At 37.5% G+C, this 23,406-nt stretch overlaps 1 protein-coding gene across 1 annotated transcript in view; it reads right to left on the bottom strand.

Annotated features, from left to right (window-relative positions):
• Positions 1 to 22,701, bottom strand: part of LOC139767122 (E3 SUMO-protein ligase RanBP2-like) — a 148,079-nt gene extending 125,378 nt beyond the window's left edge. The window contains exons 1-8 of the mRNA XM_071696131.1: positions 22,525 to 22,701; positions 18,974 to 19,199; positions 15,249 to 15,416; positions 14,929 to 15,113; positions 13,773 to 13,930; positions 10,425 to 10,545; positions 3,654 to 4,032; positions 1,026 to 1,262 (exon numbers count right to left, since the gene is read on the bottom strand). Coding sequence (XP_071552232.1) covers positions 1,026 to 1,262; positions 3,654 to 4,032; positions 10,425 to 10,545; positions 13,773 to 13,930; positions 14,929 to 15,113; positions 15,249 to 15,416; positions 18,974 to 19,199; positions 22,525 to 22,596 — 1,546 coding nt within the window. The 5' untranslated portion in view covers positions 22,597 to 22,701. The remainder of the gene's footprint in view (positions 1 to 1,025; positions 1,263 to 3,653; positions 4,033 to 10,424; positions 10,546 to 13,772; positions 13,931 to 14,928; positions 15,114 to 15,248; positions 15,417 to 18,973; positions 19,200 to 22,524) is intronic.
• Positions 22,702 to 23,406: the final 705 nt, after the last annotated feature.

Raw genomic sequence — 23,406 nt, 5'->3', positions numbered from 1 at the left:
AAAGAAATGTTTCTTAAGGTATCCAAAACATATTTCAGACCAAGACGGGATTATGCCTCTCAGATCTGGTCACCATATCTGAAGAAGCACAGGGATATGACTGAGAGGGTTCAGAGAACAACCAAGCAGGTAGATGAATTAAGAGAGCCGAGCTACAATGCAAGGTTGAGGGCTACATCACTGTCTCATTTGGAAGATAATAAAGGGGTGACATGACAACAGACTAAATCAAGAGGTGCAGTGCCAGAATTAACAGACCATAATCAGAAGCTCAAAAAGAAGCATATCAAGAAGAATGTGTAGAAATACATTTTTAGTGTAGGGGTCATGGATTATCATAATGGTCTAAGCAAGATAGTGAATGCCAGCAGCTTACAGAGTTAAGTCTACCTGTGGGTATAAAAATATTTGCGATAAGACCACCACACATGCACATCTCTCTCCCCTTAATGTATAAATTAGTGATCACAATTATGTAATTATGTCCACCTTCTTCTTTCCTTCTTCATTCAAGGTCCTTGACTCACATCCACAACACTGTTAGTAATATAATACCATAAAACACACCGACCTTTGCCTTTGAAATGAATGACCTCTCCTTCATGTTCCTTATTGTGACCAGGACTTTAACTTCCCTCTCCTACCTTGTGACTCACTTCAACCCCCATGGTCCCATGCACCGTCACATCAATTCCCAAGTAAAATGCAGTCCACTTGCTCCCATTTACACAAACCTGTCTCAACTCCTTGCAGCACCTCATTATCTTACTTTTACTCACATTCAACTTCTACCCTCTCTTTTCACACATACCCCCAAATTCTTCATATGTTTAAAAGCTCCTAAACAAAAAAAAGCAATTGTTCTAAAAACACTCTCAAACACTTTATCAAAAAATATAAACCATACATTTCCTAATTTCAAACGTTTCACTTTTACCACTTTCCTCAAGATCTTGCTAATATGAATCGGCTTATTCTATGCACAATCACTGAAGACCGTTTCACGCTAAGATCTGATTACTAACCATGAGCCTCTTTAGATGCAGCAATCTGGCAATACACTGTAGCAGCCAGAAAGGCCAAGAGATCAATATGACACAATGTCTCCGGAGCCCCAGTATTGACATTAGTTGTAGAGAACTGCAGGCCCTCAAAAAGTGTGAAGACGTAGTAGGGCTGTGGCGTTGTGAGACTCCCAGAACCTTGTTGCAAACACAGCCAAACCATGTCACCAAGGCTGGCACAATACATGCTACCAACAACTGAAAAAGAGGAAAGTAACACCTTACTCAACAACTGCATAACTACTGACAACCAAGTCTTAAGTGACTACACACTAAAGGCGAATCAAGTGAACACACAAGAAACTGGTGCTTATAATCAAAAGAAATAATGATCACAGAAAAAATTTCCCTGTGTAGGTTATAAGCTTCATAGTATTTTCAAAATGCCATAAGCTTTTTTTCTAATGATGCCATACTACAGCAAGGCATAAAACAATAGACACCTACATAGCCTAATGCCCTGCCAAGAGTCAAATATAATAAGAAAAAAAGCTATGAACTCAAATTTTTTTTGCCATGAAATTTGCCTACCTATGACATGCATTGAAGATTTAAACTTCACATCATTCAGCAATCCCGAGTTATAGTAACTCCAAAACAAATAATTTTTCCAAACCAATACGCAAATTTAACCAGGTACCTATTTTGTGAGTATAAAATTTCTTTCACATATTGTTCTTAACTACTGCATTGACAAGATGTCCAATGACAAACACAAGTACATATGTGGTCCTAAATACAAACTCCTTCCACATACAGTACAAATTGGTTACTACTCTACACGTGGTGGTGGGTCATAACAATTAATCTAACCTGGTGCATTAATGAGTGAAACATCCCATGCTAAGTTCACCAAAGCACCTTGGATTACCAGAGAATGAGCCTGAACTCTACCAATGTCTGATACTAGATGCAATATAACTTATCTATGTAACTGTCATGGCTCTCTCTCTCTCTCTCCTCCCCCTGCAACCAATATGATTATAGGCTAATACCACACCTTTCAAATTAGGACAGACATTGCATCAATGGATACTTGTGCTCAAAGCAGCATGGACATTTTACGAAGCTTTGTACCTAGAGCTTTCCTCATGTCATCCCATACCTGTTTCAAGAAACCTTACAACCATTACACTCCACTTCAAATCATTTGAAAATGAGTCTTATCATAAATCCTGAAACAACATAACACCTACAGATTTGTTTAAATAATTCTAATAAAACCATTAAAAACTTCAAAATCTCAAAGAATATTTTTTCAGCTTTATATATATTCTGTATCATATTACAAAAATTACACAAATCTAATATAACAGGAAGTAAAAACCAGGCCTCCACATATACTATTTCTCAGGTAGTGTCAGGAATAAACAATGACCTTATTTGCATACAACCAATATATAGCTGTCATGTATAACATGTTTATACCATAGCATCCAGAGTTAAGGCTCACAGACCACTCCAAGGTTTATTCTATCCCATGCATGCCTCATCCCCCAAACCCCAAAAAGCCTCCATCACCCCTTCCTTCCATCTTCTGTCCCATGCCCCTTTCTTCCTCTTCTGACACAAAGATCACCTTCTTCAGTCTTTCTCTGCTCATCCTCCTCATGTCCAAACTATTTCAGGACACCTTGGTTAGCCTTCTCAATCAGGCTGCACTTGCTACCCCACCTCTCTCTTATACTGTCATACCATTAATATTCAACATGCCTCACACTACATATCTATACCTCTGATGCCAGTTCATGAAGGAATTCCCTTAAGATGGTCACTACAAAAGTCTCCATAATTTGAAAACTCCAGGACCACTTTTTAGCATTTAGTGCCTCTCCATTAACAGGCTATTGGCCTGGGGCAACTAAGGTGCAGTGTTTTCAGAGGCTCCTTCCTAATGTTCCTACCAACTATTGCTACCTAATGTTCCAAACTATTACTTTTACTTAATGCTCCCACCTAATATTCCTACCTACTACTTCTACCAAAAGCTCCTTTGTAATGTTCCTACTCACAACTAGCTATTCTTTCTGCCATTTTGCCAAAAGGCAGGGCTAAGGCACAGTGCTCACTATAAGAAAAATCTAGTTACAAGGAATGAATTGTGTGAGTTCTGTGTTGTCAAATGTATGTGACAAGGACAGACTGTATGTATGTGAACAGAATGCCAGCAGTCCTCAGACATCTAACTTCCAACAAACCTTTCTTCTTCAAGATCATTTTTACATACCAAGTCCCTAAACATTTAATAAACATACAGTGTAACTACAAAATATACAAGACACAACTTTTACAACCCTGTAGACTTAGGCACTTCAATGCTGGTGCTGTATCAACATTGATAGCTACTCGGACCTTACTAATACACTTTTTAGTGGTGTCCTGAAACATCAAAACTTATACACATTATTAGAATGAAAGCAGTGGAAGAAATATACTCCTGAAGTATTTCTTTTTTCATTTTTATATCCCTATCTTTTATAATTTCTATATACATATCTCAAAATTGTAAAGAACATTTTCTGAACTTGAAAATGTAAATTTTGAGGGTTGGAAAGGAAAACTTCATTTATAGTTAAGGAGGTAACTTACCATTATCCCATTCTCTGACTTGCTCTGACTCAGGGTAAGCTAATGGAGAGCTGATAAATTCCTCATCTCTCAAGAAAAAACTCTGGTCTTTTTTGTTAGCAGAGGAAGTCCCAAACAACATTTGATATATACTCTCCTGAGCTTCCCTGTTACTGCACTGTTGTTTCACTTGGTTGAGGAATTTTGTTTTCTCAGCTTCAGTTTTGGCCATGTGATGGAGAACATGAGCAGCCTGGGACAGTCTGTGACAGGCTAGTTTGTACCAGAACTGATCACGAGATGTCCAAGATTTACACTGATGGCCACTATCTGGAGCACGGATACGACAGGCATGGAAGAGAAGAGCACCAGCAGTAATACTGGTGTGTGTTAAACCATCCTGAAATTCAATAAAGAGATATAAATTAAAAACATATTTCTCTACTTATCTATAATCAACTCCATTCCTAATTCCATGTGGAGGATCAGGGGCATGTAACCTCTGGAAAATATGTTTTAGTAAGTTGTTCACATCATACACAAGGTCAAAATTAGAATATGCCTCTCAAGTTTGATCACTTCACATTTTACAAGCACAAAGAGCTAGCAGAGAAAATTCAGGGGAAGGCAACAAAGATGGCACAAGAATTCAGAAAGTTAACTTAGAAGTCAAGGCTTATCTAAAACTACTGAACCTACATGAAACGAGTAAGTTTGTAAAAAGATCAGTAACAAGGACAGCGAACAGTTTTTCAAGTGATGTTGAGACAGAGCAACCAGAGGACGTCACATGGCGCAAGCAAGAAACTTGTTAAGCAAGATGAATGAATGAATAAAGACAGTTAAAGCAGAAAGCAAGAAACTTGTTAAGCAAGATAAATGAATGAATAAAGACATAGTTAAAACAGAGAGCATACATAAATCTGAAAAGCTGTGTATTAAAGAACATTCAAGAGACAAGGCCCAACAAGCGTAAAATTCCCTCCCATACAGTACTAATGGGTAATTACAAATAGGAAATCACACACACAAATATCTATAAGTAAATAGCAAAAAGTTGAGGAGTTTTTTATGAAGAGAGATAGCGTGAGTGTGAGTAGGTAAAGAGAAAGGTGTGTGGTACAAGGTGAATGTAGGTCTGTGACAGATGTGTAATGTCACCATGGCAAAGGTCTAGGGTGCAATGAGGAATGTGTGGAAAGACAGGTCACTATCTTTGAGGGCAAAGATGGGTACGTCTGATGGGTTAGTAGTCCTCCAAAAGCTATAAAGATGCAAGGCATGGGCCTTAAGACGAAAATGTAAAGGGGGTTGATGTGATGGATATGAAATGTTTGTGGACATAATGAGGTGTCCAAAGGAGTGACAATAAAATATTGTAGGGTAAGAAAGCGGTGTAGTAGTAAGAAGAGTATGTGTGTGATATGAAGAGGGTGTGCTGAAATGGTTTGAACATATGGAGAGGATGACTAAGAGGGTATATTTGTCAGAAATGAGGGGATGTCATGTGCATGCCCATGCAACACTCAACCGAAATAAACAAGAGAAAAACATACAAATGCTTTTCTTTTACAGCCATTTTGTCCTGGGCAACTTCATACCCTTCGTGTTTCCCATGATTCCTCTCTCACATACACAGTAACCTCTTGTAATGGACTAGATGCATCTGAGGAATATTTACCTCACGAAAAATCTATTACAAGGGATGACATGGTGCCTATGGAGATGAGTTCCTGACAGTACCAATTCTTTAATTAGTAAGTGCCATAGGATGGCTCCCTTCAGTAACAGTAATGCCTCTGCATATGTTAATCTATTATTTCATGCATAAAACAAAGACATTGTTATGTAAATGTTATACGAAACTAAATCTAATCAATGTTCACAAGATTGTCAGAGCTTGCAGTGTTGCCAATCAATGTTGTTACTCTCCAACAATGCAACTACACCTTCCTGGCCTACTCTCCACTGTCCTTAGGTGGGAAAAATCTGTTGCAAGCTGAGATGTGGTGGACTGGTTGGTTCTTTTTATAATCTCGCTGTTATCATGTTTCACTTTAATGGAAGAATTTCATCCAAGTGACAGACCCACTTATGCCTGATGCTCTCTTACCTATTATACATAATTATATACTGTATTTACTAAATAAATACTTTTCATGTCCATTAAACAAAAATCCATTATACAAGCCTACATCAAAAGTTTTTCTGTGCTTCCTTACTCCACTCTCCTTCCACCTCAACCTAGGTCTCCCTCTTCCATTAATTTGACCCAATGACATTCATTCATCAACTATCCCTTCTATACACCCATATAGGCAGTATGACAACTTTCTTTCTTCCATAACTGTTTGCCATTCTTACATTAATGAAATCTCACCAAGAAGAAAAGGTTTCATTAACTCAAATCTATTCTCAGTTGTTATGTGTAATGCAACAATAACCGCAGCCTTTTATTCACAACCAGATTCCATATTCCCTCCTGTGGTTTTTCCTAGCTACTTCATTTGCCCTGGTTCAGTCCAGTGACAGGATATTTCCCCATGTATGCCAGATTGTTCCAATTCGTTCTTTTATCCAGAGCAAGCTTTTTATCCTCTTACATGTTCAGGCCCCAAGCACCCAAAATCATAGCAATTCCATCTCACCATCTCCAATTCAGTTGCACCCGTCTCCTTGTCCCCTCCACTTCTGACTTATATTTACTCGCTCATACTCTTTATATGTGCAAACCTTTTTTAGCACATCCTCTTCAGCTCTCATCCTCATTACCACATTTCTCTCAATCTATCTTTAATTACCCTATCAACATTTCTCACACCGCACATTGTCCTCAAACATTTCACATTCACCACTTTCCATACATTTTCATCTATAACCCATGCCTAGCATCCATGTATACCATCAGGCTACTATGTTTTCAAACATTCCTCACTTCACCCTTCCATACATTCCTCAATGCTCCCAGAACATCCATCCCTCATCCTCCCTATGACTTGCTTTACTTTCCATAGTTCCATTTTACTGCCAAAACCTAAGAATCTAAAACACTCCACTTCCTCTTCCTCCAAGTTTCCTCCATTCAAACTTACAACCCAACAAACCTGTCTCTTTGTACTACCAGCCCTAATCACCCTGGCTTTCATTTGCAGTTACTCTCAACCTTATCCTTTCACACATACCCAACTTCTGCAGTTTCTCATTCAAATCAGCCCTCAGCAAACAAAATCATTCACCTCCCAAGCCCCCTATCACAGCAAACTACATACCTTCCTCTCTCCAAGACCCTTGCATTTACCTCACTCAACACCCCATCTATAAACAAATCTAAACAGCCTTGGTGACATCACACATCCCTGCTGTATAACCACAATCACCTGGAACCACACATCCTCCTATCTGCCTACTCACATGTGCTATAAACCTCCATCCTTAATTCTTTTAGTAGCTCCTTTTTCTATTACATATTTCCATTTCACAAAGGAGGTAAGGGGAGTGGGGGAGGAATGGGATGTATCTAGGGTAGCAGTGATGGCTTGCGCAAAAGATGCTTGTGGCATGAGAAGCGTGGGAGGTGGGTTGATTAGAAAAGGTAGTGAGTGGTGGGATAAAGAAGTACGATTATTAGTGAAAGAGAAGAGAGAGGCATTTGGACGATTCTTGCAGGGAAAAAATGCAAATGAGTGGAAGATGTATAAAAGAAAGAGGCAGGAGGTCAAGAGAAAGGTACAAGAGGTGAAAAAGAGGGCAAATGAGAGTTGGGGTGAGAGAGTATCATTAAATTTCAGGGATAATAAAAAGATGTTTTGGAAGGAGGTAAATAAAGTGCAGAAGACAAGGGAGCAAATGGGAACTTCAGTGAAGGGGGCTAATGGGGAGGTGATAACAAGTAGTGGTGATGTGAGGAGATGGAGAGAGTATTTTGAAGGTTTGTTGAATGTGTTTGATGACAGAGTGGCAGATATAGGGTGTTTTGGTCGAGGTGGTGTGCAAAGTGAGAGGGTTAGGGAAAATGATTTGGTAAATAGAGAAGAGGTAGTAAAAGATTTACGGAAGATGAAAGCCGGCAAGGCAGCAGGTTTGGATGGTATTGCAGTGGAATCTATTAAAAAAGGGGGTGACTGTATTGTTGACTGGTTGGTAAGGTTATTTAATGTATGTATGATTCATGGTGAGGTGCCTGAGGATTGGCGGAATGCTTGCATAGTGCCATTGTTCAAAGGCAAAGGGGATAAGTGTGAGTGCTCAAATTACAGAGGTATAAGTTTGTTGAGTATTCCTGGTAAATCATATGGGAGGGTATTGATTGAGAGGGTGAAGGCGTGTACAGAGTATCAGATTGGGGAAGAGCAGTGTGGTTTCAGAAGTGGTAGAGGATGTATGGATCAGGTGTTTGCTTTGAAGAATGTATGTGAGAAATACTTAGAAAAACAAATGGATTTGTATGTAGCATTTATGGATCTGGAGAAGGCATATGATAGAGTTGATAGAGATGCTCTGTGGAAGGTACTAAGAATATATGGTGTGGGAGGCAAGTTGTTAGAAGCAGTGAAAAGTTTTTATCGAGGATGTAAGGCATGTGTACGTGTAGGAAGAGAGGAAAGTGATTGGTTCTCAGTGAATGTAGGTTTGCGGAAGGGGTGTGTGATGTCTCCATGGTTGTTTAATTTGTTTATGGATGGGGTTGTTAGGGAGGTGAATGCAAGAGTTTTGGAAAGAGGGGCAAGTATGCAGTCTGTTGTGGATGAGAGAGCTTTGGAAGTGTCAGTTGTTGTTCGCTGATGATACAGCGCTGGTGGCTGATTCATGTAAGAAACTGCAGAAGCTGGTGACTGAGTTTGGTAAAGTGTGTGAAAGAAGAAAGCTAAGAGTACATGTGAATAAGAGCAAGGTTATTAGGTACAGTAGGGTTGAGGGTCAAGTCAATTGGGAGGTAAGTTTGAATGCAGAAAAACTGAAGGAAGTAAAGTGTTTTAGATATCTGGGAGTGGATCTGGCAGCGGATGGAACCATGGAAGCGGAAGTGAATCATAGGGTGGGGGAGGGGGCGAAAATTCTGGGAGCCTTGAAAAATGTTTGGAAGTCGAGAACATTATCTCGGAAAGCAAAAATGGGTATGTTTGAAGGAATAGTGGTTCCAACAATGTTGTACGGTTGCGAGGAGTGGGCTATGGATAGAGTTGTGCGCAGGAGGGTGGATGTGCTGGAAATGAGATGTTTGAGGACAATATGTGGTGTGAGGTGGTTTGATCGAGTAAGTAATGTAAGGGTAAGAGAGATGTGTGGAAATAAAAAGAGTGTGGTTGAGAGAGCAGAAGAGGGTGTTTTGAAATGGTTTGGTCACATGGAGAGAATGAGTGAGGAAAGATTGACCAAGAGGATATATGTGTCAGAGGTGGAGGGAACGAGGAGAAGTGGGAGACCAAATTGGAGGTGGAAAGATGGAGTGGAAAAGATTTTGAGTGATCGGGGCCTGAACATGCAGGAGGGTGAAAGGCGTGCAAGGAATAGAGTGAATTGGAACGATGTGGTATACCGGGGTCGACGTGCTGTCAATGGATTGAACCAGGGCATGTGAAGCGTCTGGGGTAAACCATGGTAAGTTGTGTGGGGCCTGGATGTGGAAAGGGAGCTGTGGTTTCGGCGCATTATTACATGACAGCTAGAGACTAAGTGTGAACGAATGGGGCCTTTGGTGTCTTTTCCCAGCGCTACCTCGCACACGTGAGGGGGGAGGGGGTTGTTATTCCATGTGTGGCGAGGTGGCGATGGGAACAAATAAAGGCAGAGAGTATGAATTATGTACATGTGTATATATGTATATGTCTGTGTGTGTATATATATATGTGTACATTGAGATGTATAGGTATGTATATTTGCGTGTGTGGATGTGTATGTATATACATGTGTATGTGGGCGGGTTGGGCCATTCTTTCGTCTGTTTCCTTGCGCTACCTCGCTAACGCGGGAGACAGCGACAAAGCAAAATAAATAAATAAATATTTCCATTTCATATCCTTATCTCTCTCTCCACTCTTCAAACTTGAACCTTAAGAAATATACACAACCTGGTAACATGTCATCTGCTACTGAACACCAACATTCATTTGTTGTCATCTGTCATCATTTGTTGCTCACTCTCCAAAATACATGTTTTTGCCTCGTGATTTTTCTAACACCTCCAACCACTTGTTATTATCTCAAACTGATATTTTAGTGTCATTCTACATTCACAAAGCATACTTACCAAGCACACAAGATCCCCAATTCACTCCAGACTCTCATCATTCAAATACCTCACTGCAAATCTCTTTTTAAGGACGAATAACCTTACTGTCATTAATGTCATTTTTCATTTCCTATTTTTCATACATTGCAAAATTCTTTAGCATGGCAGAAAATAATTTTACACTTTCAACATTTCAGTAATCCACACCCTTGCACCTTGTGTTCTTTTATGCGGATCAAGCTGAACAACAGACCATCTAAAGATCCTCTAGAAGGGTGTCTGAGGATAAACCATTAAGTGCTTGTTCTGCTTTCATTGCAATTTTACACACAAAACAAGAAAATAAATTATCTAAACAAAAATAATATTACGAAGGGTACAATAATACCCTCCAAATGTCAGTTAATTTTGTCAAGATATCTTCCACAGAGAGAAAATGGCCTAATTTCTTTAATGACTATATCAGTCTAAGACAAATGTCTTCAAGCTTTTTATTTTTAGTGAAAACCAGATTATGATACATCCCTTACAGCCACTTCTTTATTAGCTATACCATAACTCACCTTCTTAGCACTATGCATGAGGAAGATAGCCATGTGAAAATACAGCTGCCCAACCATGAGCTGACCAAACTGTGTGTTCTGACCTATAATGCTGAGGCTTGGAGGAAGGCTTTGGTCAAACCTGGAAAAAAACAGATCTGTACCATAATGCAACAGATGGAAAAGGCAAATGCGTGTACATACAAAAATCACACTAACATCAAACTGCTAAACTATTAGATCAGTAAAGCACAATTTTCAAAGGTAGACTTGTTAACCTTACCTAATCTTCTGCAATAGGTATTTCAAAGACTGGTATAGCAGTATCCCACCCATAAAAAAAAAAATATATAAAATCATGCTTGATCCTTTTTATAATTTTTCCTTTAAACATGCTCGCCATTTACAGCAAAAGCGAGGTAACGTCAAGGACAGATGAGAAGCCTTAGAGGGAAAATTCCTCACTTGGCTCTTTGCTCTGTTCTTTCTTTTGGAAAGCAATACCGGCAGGGAGGATCTCCAGCCATCCACTCCCACCCCTCTTAGTCACCTTCTATAACACACAGGGAATACAATGGCAGTATATCAGCTTTAATTTTATTTTTGTGCTTAGATATATAGAGCTTGCAAGATCATATGCGGAAAACTAAGCCATTTTTGGCAGACTGCCAAACTGTAATTTGAACACCAATGCATCCATCTCTAAACAATGAGTCAATCCTGGTCAAACTGAGGAGACAAAGACCTTCCTTTTACTAAACTAACCCCAAAATAAGGTGCAAGCCTATATGCAAAATCTAACCATAAGTAAATAGGATAAAAACATTCAATTAATGCTGAAAGAAATACAGCAAATTTCCACCACTTCACAGTCCACACAACCAAGCACCCTATGATGTCGAGAATTCTGCAAAATAACATTCTCCCCAACTCACAAATCACTGCACATACCTGTACATCAATGCTATGCTCTTCATAGCCATAACCACAAAATTTTAGCTTCCTGAATATGTCTTGCCTAAAGTCTAAGTACCATACTCAACTTCTCATTACTTAGCTCGTTTTCCTTTAAATTAAGTGTAATTTGGCTTTTCTAAGAGGACCTAGCCAAGGCTGAAATAAGATGTTCAGGTAACGCTACAATCGAAAAAACAGCACAACTGTCCAACCACAACACATACATCTATCTGCCTATACATTCAAGCCTAAAGTGACACACACCAAGTTGGTCTGATAATTTGTTTCTACCATTTCTATTCAATTTTTTACTTTAATATCATTATGAATTACTTAATACTGCATTACATTAAAAAGCAAAATTGGGGGAGTCTACTGTAGTTACCCAGCAAAGTTTGTATTGAACACACACTTTCATTACTAATTACATTCAAAGCACATACATTAAGCTTGTGACCTGACAAGCTCCCCTTCAATGAGCAGTCCTGTTTCCTTCAAGAATACCAAAATTCTGTTAATCTGTATGCTTGAACTTCTAGAGCAAATGAAATAACTAGCAAAGTTGTGTGCTTAGTTTCAGCTTCTCTATGGATCACCCTTTATCTTCACTTTCTCCTAATTTAACCTAAAAAGTGCATTTGGTGTTTCAAATGTACTGCTGGAATCTTTAGCTGTTAAACTCATGTAATGGAATGAAAATAGCAACAAACTGATGGGTCCTTTTAAAGGCTGTTTGTGATGGTAGAAGAGATGAGAATAATCAAACCTTATGTTTAGAGTAAGAAAGTAAACAATTTTATATCTACCCTAGGAGCTCAAAATATAAGTCATGAAGCAAATCATTTGTCAAGACTACTTTTAAACATTAACTATGGTTTTGCTTTCAACTGCTCTTACTGATAAATCATTCCATAAAATAGCAATGCAGTTGTAGAGTACTTTGCTCAATCTAGGTAAAACAACAGTCCACAAGTACATATCAATTACTGCATGTGAATTTCAACTACTTCAGCCTCATATAGCTGCCTACACTGAATGTGTGTCAATCACCTATTAATAACTAGCAAAGTTGTGTGCTTAGTTTCAGCTTCTCTATGGATCACCCTTTATCTTCACTTTCTCCTAATTTAACCTAAAAAGTGCATTTGGTGTTTCAAATGTACTGCTGGAATCTTTAGCTGTTAAACTCATGTAATGGAATGAAAATAGCAACAAACTGATGGGTCCTTTTAAGGCTGTTTGTGATGGTAGAAGAGATGAGAATAATCAAACCTTATGTTTAGAGTAAGAAAGTAAACAATTTTATATCTACCCTAGGAGCTCAAAATATAAGTCATGAAGCAAATCATTTGTCAAGACTACTTTTAAACATTAACTATGGTTTTGCTTTCAACTGCTCTTACTGATAAATCATTCCATAAAATAGCAATGCAGTTGTAGAGTACTTTGCTCAATCTAGGTAAAACAACAGTCCACAAGTATATATCAATTACTGCATGTGAATTTCAACTACTTCAGCCTCATATAGCTGCCTACACTGAATGTGTGTCAATCACCTATTAATCTTTTCTTTTATATACTAATCAAATTTAAAGAATCTTGCCTGTACTCATGAAGTTTCTTTTCTTAGTCTGGAAGTCATTTTGGTACTTCACTGCTGTACTCCTTACATTCTAACCATTTTTTGTGTGGGGCAACCAAAACTGAACACAATATTCAAAGTGAAGATGCACCAATGAATCAAAAAGTAAAAACTAGATTTCTGGACTTGAATTCAAAGGTACACTGTAGGTGAAGAAGGTCTTCACAAACAGTCCGGTAACAAGTGAGGGGATGATAAATTCTGTAAGATAGAGTGCTGCAAAATTGCCACAGTGAATCTGATGGTAGATGAGCTTCATAAGAATGATGACAAAAGGCAAGGTGCCTGAGGAATGACAATGCATGTGTATTACCTTTGTATGAAGGCATGGGGTACAAAAATTAATTTCACAATTGTCTGCCATTTCCTGTGTAAGCAAGGGAGTACCAAGACAAATAAGAAAGTGGCATCGTTCCCTCACTCACTCTCGATCATTTTTTTTCTACGATGGCTGAGATGAAATGGGCAACTGAGGCCCTAATTAAGGCCATCTCATATACATGACAGATATGGAGTGGATGTGTGCAAAAAAGACAGTTGTTCCTTGGTTCCTGATGCTACCTTATCATGCAAGAATAAGCAATTGTGTGCAAAATTAACTTACTTGTGTGCTTCTATTAATTCATAAGTTTATGCCTATCCTGCCTGCATATTTCACACATCAGGTGAAACAAAATAAGAGAATACTGTGAACTGTAGCAATAAACAAACACTTATAGCAACAAGTTACAAACCTCTCAGCAAGTCCATAAGAGTGAGGTGTAAGTTACCTGTGGAGAAGTCTCGCTGCATCAGTTAAGGTACACTGGGACAGGAGAGCAGTCCCACTACTGGAGGCTAGAGTGAGGTAGACAAGACGCTCTAAGGTAGACAAGTAGTTGGTGTGGAACTCAACATCATTACTAACATCTGTGGTATTTTGGTAGGTCTACAAAAAAAAAAAGAAAAAAAGAAAATATAATTTCTGTGGGAGATAGCAGACTAGCTGGCCTCATCACCATGGGAGAATTTACATCTGCAAAAACATTATAAGACTTTCAAAATCATGTGGGATCCATTATGTTAACCATATGTTTCTTTTTTTCAATCATGCTCTTCCTCCTCTTTACTTTCTTAAACAAAAGAACCCAAATCATTCACATGCTGATGACTAACTCCTGCCTCACATTTCTTTCATATTCAATTTATCTTCTCTTGTTTAGTCGCCATCTCATCTTATCAGAGCTTCATATATTCATATCCAAACAAGGTTTACAGTAAGGCAACCAAAACCTATCTAATTTCAACACCTCTAAAACCCATCCTCTACCTATTTCTTTCTAAACCTCTTCTTAACTTGCTAATCTCATATGATGACTCCTATGATAATATCTACATTGGCAACTCAAAGTTACACAAACAGCTTTGTTTACCTCTAAAAGCTTGGTTTTCTTCAGATGAACACCCATTTTGTCTTAACAGTTACTTTCATAAGATGTTTCAGTCATCCTTATATAAAACCCAACCTTAACATCTTGAGTAATTCTAGTACCTTGTACTTACACGACAGAATCAAATCTTCAGCAATCCAACCCATCAACTCTTCAAAATTGGCCTAAAACTTGACCATCATTTCCCTTTTTTCATTCCTAGCAACTAGATGCTTCTGTGCCTCCACCATCTGCAACACCTTACATAAATATTGTTTTGTTGTTAGCATCTGCTTCTTTCGCTACACTGTTAAACTTTGAACTCCTTACCTTTAAATAATTTTCATAACCCATCCCTTTTAAATGGCAAATTTTCAGTCATAAAAGCTAAGATTACTCTTCTTATTCTTCCATTTCTTGGTAATTGATTTATGTTTCATTCAAAGCCTAGCATCAATGAGGACTTCTGTCCATGATTGATGCAGTATGTAAAAAAAAAAAGCTAGGTCATTCATACCTGCATAACATCATAAAGGACTTGATACCACTCCAGAGAGTCAGAAAAAGCTTTCCGAGCCTCCACCTGACAACCATAATTGTATGCCTCATTCAGCTTGTTCTTGTCTTCTGCACCCCAATCTTTATATAGCTGGAGAAGGTTCGTCTGAAGTCTAACAACTGTTGGACTTGCCTTTATTTCATCTGTACAGCAACAAAATGAATTGTCAATCAAATGTTTAAAATGTGCATCTGTGTTATTTAGGAATATCCTCAAATCATTAACTGTGTGGTGGTTAAAAAGCAATGGAAACAAACATCAAAACACCTTTGACTTACCTAAATATAATTTCTCAAGCTCTTCCCGAGAGTGTGAACCTGTGCCGGTAAGGAGAGCTTCACGGAGCTTGACAACATTTTCATGGTGAGGATATAAACGGTGGCCTTCTTCTGCCCAGTACAAGCGAACTGAAGAGTCAGCTTGCACATCTGTATATAACTCACAAACTGGAAAAAAAGCAGAACTTATTTTGTGATGAATAAAAAAGCATTTCAAAACTCATAGGATAGATATTCAACCTACTTGTTGGTGTTTAAGGATAGCATCAGCCAGAATGTTCAAACAGAAAATGGATCCCAGACAGGTAAATGAAGGTCCACACTATTTTGAAATAACTCGAATGCTTTCTCCCAAGTTACACACCCCACTGTTGTGTTCAACAAGTGTCAGTTCCAAAGGAATCAATAATTGTGAACTTCACCAAGCAAACATTAAAAGCTCTTGGAAGGCTTTCCAACACTGCAGACTGGACTGTGACCAAGTCAGTCACGTTGTTGAATGCCATGGCCTGCTGGCTACAGTCACCTATTTATCCTGGCTTTTCTGGCACCCTTTAAAGGTAATTCTACTTACCCTTTTTAATTTACTGAATATCTAATATGTTTCTAATGGCTGCAGGTAATTTACCAAGCAATTCTTAGTCCTCAATGTGTAAACTTGCCTTCTTATTTTACCCAGTGCACCATTCTATCTCCTAGATGTGTAAACTTGCCTTCTTATTTTACCCAGTGCACCATTCTATCTCAGAGGTAATATTTTACAGTTTCCATTCCCATCATGCCAACAGGGAATGGTTTTCATGGAAGAGGGAACCATGACTTTCATGATTTTTGAAGTGCATAATTTATCTCCATGTCCTCAGTATAGTACACCTCAGTGCTTTCAGCCAATCTATGTATTTCAGGTTTTTAACAGGCAATTTGGGCAGAGAAAAACCTCTGTACAATATCTTATTGTAATTCTACCAACCTTGATAGGTGATGGTGACACACAGCAGTATTCTAGTTGACAAATATAATTGCCTTAAAGAGTTATAACTTGAAATCTAGTCATCATATTTTTTTAAAGCAACTGTTCCTCTGTTATACCTTGTGAAGGTATGATCATCTGGCAATATTACTCTTAGGTCTTGTATGATTCTCTTTAGAGATAAGATAATGGTCTCTCTGTATCGTTTTTGTATTCTATTACAGAACAATGATCTTTTCAATCCACCACTCTGTACTATATTTTTAATTTTTCATTTCTTCACTTCCCCATAACAGAGAAATTCAAATATTTTGCCATCAAAAACCATGTCATGACCAGATTCACCAGAATACTTATGTCTATTTGGAGTCTGTCTTTTACTGATCATATTTCCTTTTCTAACTGCTATCATCTACATAAGGTGGTATGAATGGTGTAGTCCATGACTGGATTCACATCAGATAAGAAAATAAGAAAAAAACAGAGATGCAAGTAAAGCTCCTCTAGGGACTAGGATTACTACAAATGTATTAGAAGTTATTTTATCTACAAGAATGTTGCATAAAATGTATGCCAAAAATGTATCATATATCCCTCCACTTAATCCCACTTTACAAATTTTCTGCATTACAACACATTACTCACGCAACAAAGGCTTTCATAAAGTATATCCAAAAAACATATCAGTGATCAAACAGAATATTCAATTTACATTCGTGAAGTCTGTAAACTGACACGATACCTAACTTATGTTATAATCTGCAAAAGATATGAACACTCACTAGTCAAAAACGTCATACATTTGTGTATTTGTGAAAAGAAAACTGCATTTTTTTCAACTTACATCCATTTTCTGCTGAGGATATTTCAATATGAAATGTTCCCTTTTGTACTACTATTCAACTTCACTGTGCTACATTTCTTCCATGGATTTTCCTAGCCATCTGCAACCTGTGTGCGGTGGAGTGAAACCCAGAAAAAGTATATCTATAGCCAGACTTCCACAGCCTGACTGTCAAGTTGAATTATTCCTGTGTAATTCTAAGAATAATTTTTTTTTTCTCCTTTTTCCTTTAAACACCAGAACAATTACTACCTTCATCTAGTCATCAGGAACCAGAGAATTTTCCATGTTCCCACACACACTTCAGGATCTACTCGACAGCCATTTCACCACCCTCCAACAATCTACACCCAATTCCAACCATCAATCCAGTTTTCCATTTTTTAAGAGCTTTACTGCTTCTCTCACTTCCTCCTATGCAACACCTTCCTCTCCCACCCTACCTCTAATATTAATGCACAAAAAACAAACCTCTTTCTGAGTCGCTTCCAACCAGTTCTTTAATGTATTCTTTCCACCTCTTACTGACTTATATCTTTGTCACATCTGTTCTCTCAGACATGTCTTATACACACTCACTCCTAACATAACTCTCTTCAACTTAATATTTTTTTCTTTTACAATTCACTTTTCACGTAAAATCCTTATTTGCTTTCCTTTCTTTCATATTAGCCTTCTGTTTGAGTGGAAGAGTAATGGAGGGAGAGAAACAGGGAAGAATGTGAGGAATGGTGAATGTGAGGGAGGCATGAAACAACAGGGATAAGTGGAGACTTTTGCATGGCCACCCTTTTGATGGGAGTTCCAGGAGAATGGGCATCAGTGATATTGATAGATGGATGGATATAAAGATTCAGCAATTCAAATTTGACTTTTTTCTAATCCATTTACTGTAATCCTTCGCAGATTTGGCTTCTTATAAACTTCCTTCTTCTCCCCAACCAACTTTCCCGAAACTTCATTCCATAAGATACGACTCCACAGCAAAGGTTACAAGCAAAAATTAAGTTACACAGTATTAATGGGGTTGTTCTTTGATGGATAGAAAAGTGGTTGACTGTCCATAAACAAAGAGGCATAATCAATGGTCAAGCCTAAGGTAACTCCACCTTAAGTTCCAAAGCAACCCAGTTGAATGACATGTCCTAACCTAACCTAACCTAAGCTGTGGGATAACAATGCCAAGGAAAAACAATGGGCCACAGCAATAGTCCAGCTGACTAAACTTTCATACCTACTGTGAAATATGAATGTTTGAAAATAAAATTCACCTTGTCCAAAAACTTTCCTCTGAACCAAAAAGATCAGCATCTTTCTTAACTGAAAAATTTTTCATCACCACATAAGGACATGACTTTTTTTTACCTTAGGGTAATCCAGTACTGTTAACCCTTTTGCTGTATAATCAGATTTCATGGCAATGCAGCAAAATTACCAACCATCAACTGAAAAATCTAAATTTTGATTTGATGTATATCTTCTTTTTTAGTTTTCCTGATTAAGCATGAAGTTGTCAAATATGACAGAAAAATCAAACCTTGAAATCAAATAGAAGCATGAAACTGCAGTTAAAAAATAATAAATGCTGCAAACTTTAACAATAATCAATTATCATATTCAACAGAAATTGCAGAGAAAATATATAAAGCCAAAAGTTATAGAGTAAACCTTAAACAGTCAAGTGCAAGTGACAACAGCCGAGCTGCTTCTACAAATGATTACCAGAATTTCCAGGGAAAATACATACAATATTCCAAATCAACAATCAAAACTGTTATTCATATAATAATCTGCCATGATGTTTATTACCTAATATTTTTCTCATATCATGAAAAGTCACTGTGTTAAAATATTTCTGCATTAAAGAATAAAAAAGATAAAAACCAATATTGTTTCAACAAGAATACTTACTTTTTAAAATGAGGTCTTTCTGACCCTCTCCTAATTCATATGAAGTTTTGTAGGATATAACAGCCTTTTCCTTATTTCCAAGACCTTCATATATTTGGCCCAGGAACCGGTGTGCATCCATGGCCTTTGGACGCACTGTCAAAAATTCACTGAGGTAGCGACGAGCACTTTCATATTCATTAACATTGAAGTAGAGGCGAGCTATGAAATAACCTCGTACTTTGCGCTGAAATGGGGAGAAAATACATTTCAAGTTGTTGAAGTATACAAAAATAAAGTAAACAAAATAAAAATATACATCAACTCTTTAGTTACATGGTCATCCAGGGGACAGGCCATGACTGGAATGAGCTTAAACTGTAAGTGAAAGAGAAATGAGAGGTGCATGGGCACAATCAGCAAGGAATGAGTGTATGACTCAGATGTACAAGAAGGAATGGCAAGAGGTCAAAAGGAATGTGCATAAGCTCAAAAAGGGGGCAAATAAGAGTATCAACAAGTTTCAGAAAGAATATGAAAATGTTTTGGAAAGAGGTGAACAGATAAGAACAAGTGAGCACTCGGGAACACCTGTGAAGGGGGACTGATGAAGTAGTGGTAACAAGGAAGGAAGTTATGAAAGAGACAAAATGAGTAGTTTGAAGGACTGTTGAATATGTAATATGATACGACTGGAGGTGTATAGGATGTAAAGTTAAAGAATCATGGTAAATGGTTTGGTGAAACTGGAAGAGGTAGTGAAAGTCTTGAATAAGATAAAGTGTGGCAAAGCACCTGGAGTAGATAAAAATGCATCTAATTTCATAAGAAAGGGGATGATAATGTTACCGATTGGTTAGAAAGGATTTTCAGTGAATGCTGAGCCAAAGCAAGGTGCCTGAGGATTGGCAGAATACCTGTATAGTGCTGCTGTATAAAGGGTAAAGGTGACAAAAATGAATGTTGAAATTACAAATGTACAAGTTTATTTGGTGTAATTGTTGTTTTACGCATGAGTGGTGAGTAAGAGGGTGAAGGCATGCAGAGAACATCAAATGGGGAGGAGCAATGTCATTTCCAGTGTGGTCTAGTATTTGTAGATCATGTGTTTGCTTTTAGAAATTGGTAAAAAAATACTTAGAAAAACAGAGGTCTGTATGTGTAGTTTATAGACTTAGAAAAACAGAGATCTGTATGTGCAATTTACGGATCTGGAGAAAGCATATGATATAAATACTTTGTGGGAGGTGCCATTCATGGATCTGGAGAAAGCACGCGAGTTGATCGAAGTACTTTGTGGAAAGTGTTACAAATATGCAATGTGGGAGGAAAGTTTATACAAGCAGTGCAGTCTCTCTCAGGAGAGTAAGATGTGTGTGAGTGGGAACATGGGAGGGTGAGTTGTTCCAACTCGAATATCTGAGAGGAGTGAGTGACGTTACCTTGGCTGTTTAATGTGTTTATGGATTTATGGACAGGGTGCTAAGGGAGCCGAGTGCAAAAGTTTTGGAAAGTGGGAGAGATTTGCAGCCGGTTGAGGTTACGGATGTAGTCACTACTTGCTGATGACACAGCACTGGTGACTGATTAGACTGCAAAATTGCTGAAGTTGGTTTCTGAATTTGGGAGTGTATAAAACTCGAACACTGTGAGCAAATATGTGCAAAAGCATGGTTATTAGGTTTGGCAGTGGAGAGATGCAGTTTCGTTGGAATGTGACTTTGAAGAGATAATCTAAAGGAAAATGAATGTTTGATACTCAGAAGTGGACATGATAGCAAATGGAATGCAGGAGCAAAAATGGGCCACAAGGCAGGTGAATGGGATAAGGTTGTGGGCACATTTTGAGGTAAGAGTCCACAATCTGAGGGAATAGACGAGTCTGAAATTGTAGTCCTGACAGTGCTGTATGGATGCGAGGGGTGACCTAATAAAATAAAAAGGATAAATGGTTAGCTTACCTTTGCATTGTTTAGAAATTACAAAAACAATTGCAGAGCAAGGTCTGAAGCATTGTTTCTATTGAATATCAATTAAGACAAAAGTAGAAATAATTCATAAGGAAAATGTGGGGTTATGGTAAAAGTAGAGTAACCACATGTAATAAACAAACCCTACAACATTCACCTAATTTCACTAAGTAACAAAAATCTACAGCAAAAATTTACCTGCTCAGGTGACCATAAGGGTGCTTGGCCAGTCTGTTACCTGACATTCAAAGGCAGCAAATGTGCAATTCTCAACAATGGATAGTACTGTTACATATCCAAAAGATGATTCACTGCTGAGATGCATCTCAACTGCTACAGGTAGGTATTGAATTTTTAAGGGGGTCTACTAATTCTTATAAACATATAAGCTACCATTACTCCTTTTCCCTTAATCCCAAATTTTCCCTACTATACATAATTCTTACTAATTGCTTGTTTACTAATATTCAAAGCAATAGTCCAGATCATGCTCCATACCTTACATTGTATCCTCTGTACCCAAGACAAGCTCAGCTGAAAATCTCAGTATCTAAAGTTAACAACAATGTTGAGCTAAATATCTAAAGTTAACAACAATGTTGAGCTAAACGGGAATCTTACCAAAACATAAAGATATGCAAGTTGAAAAGATTGATAGCAGTTACTGGAAGGTGTGTTCGTCGATAGTGTTTACTTACTCCAACCACATGTAATCAAATGTGGCAAAAAAAAATTTCAGTAGTCTCGTGTAAATTTTCTAATTTTGTAAAAATTAAGATATGCCTCTACCTCTATATGAGGTATTCATAGGTACATTTATATTATGTAAATGTTTTATGTACTTTTACCTAACATTTCCCTTGATAATCCTTCCCATTCAATCATTACCAACAGAAAATAAATACTGCTCCAAATTATGCTTCCCTCATCTTAATCACTTCACCTAATAATACAACCATTAAGTTTCTTCAAAACAAAAGTTTTTTTTATGGTGCCTCTTACTTCAAACTTAAAAAAAATGCAGCAATAAAGTGGTAGAGAAACAAGTAAATATCAGCATACTAACATTTGGCCCACCACTGCCGATCACTTAGCAAACCTAATTTCTCCAAGCAAACTTAAGCTATAGTTACCTACCTTATCAAGGTGGATATAATTATACAGCTTTCATTCTTGTTTGTCTGGTTTACCATCTTATGTAAAGTATCAAAAATCACAAATCTAAACGTTCTCCAGTGACAAGCAACTTAACATTAACAAAAATCATCATATCCTTAAACTTGCTCTACCCCATTATCTTTACATCTGCCACTGTAATGTAACCAATGAAACTGCACAAAAGTCGAAAAATTTCAGTCCTACACCTTCCAAGCCAGATTAGTTTGGCGCCATAACGAATACACACCAATGGTGCCCATGTCTGAGTATTGTGGTCAGCTATGTTCTTCACTACCTTCAAACTCAAAATAAAAATGTCCCTAAATATGAAAACTTCACATAAAAGAATATTAAGGACTACAAGATCATGTGCGTAGAGAATACATGGGACAAAGTTAGAGAAGCCCACCACAACATAAACGTGCACCCGGTATTTACGCTTACCTCATCCTCTCCTTTGACTTTATTGAGTAATTCCCGTACGTGACGGTCAACATCCTTTTTAGACCGCAACATGGTTAAGAGATCATGATTTCTAGCACTGTAAGAACTAAAAACATAAAATATTTGTCCCGCACAACGTCAGATCAATCCTCAGTTCTTAACTGCGGGACAAGCACTAAGAGCATTTCTCAATAACTGCCAGAAATTATATATCTAATATCTTACTTTTGTAAATTTAAACCCCAAATGATGAAAACAATATTATAATTTAAATAATTTTATCAAAATCAATATATTTGCTACTCTAATTATAGATCTTTTCAAAAATAAATTCAGAAATGCAGCCTACTCGATATTTTAAAAATACGCGCAACATCCCTCCCAGGCTGAGGCTATACCAGTTATCCTCAGTACTACTCTCATATTAATATAAATGCACGATGATTACCAATAAAAACCTAATAACTTTTCACAATGTGTTTGCATCACCAATATGTTTACTATAGTCCGTGGTATCTATTTTTGTTAGCTGTGAGTTTGAGGGAAATTTTGCGTGCTTAAAATTACGCTGATCAAAAATAAATCTTTCCTCAATAATTTTCAGAACTGATATCTTGTGTATATATATATATATATATATATATATATATATATATATATATATATATATATATATATATCTTTCATACTATTCGTCATTTCCCGCGTTAGCGAGGTAGCGTTAAGAACAGAGGACTGGGCCTTTAAAGAAGGAATATCATCACCTGGCCCCCTTCTCTGTTCCTTGTTTTGGAAAATTAAAAAAAAAACAACAGAGGGGAGGATTTCCAGCCACCCGCTCCCATATATATATATATATATATATATATATATATATATATA

This window comes from Panulirus ornatus, chromosome 59, assembly GCF_036320965.1.
Source record: "Panulirus ornatus isolate Po-2019 chromosome 59, ASM3632096v1, whole genome shotgun sequence".
Taxonomy (NCBI): Eukaryota; Metazoa; Arthropoda; class Malacostraca; order Decapoda; family Palinuridae; genus Panulirus; species Panulirus ornatus.
This window is presented reverse-complemented; position numbering and strand designations above follow the sequence as displayed.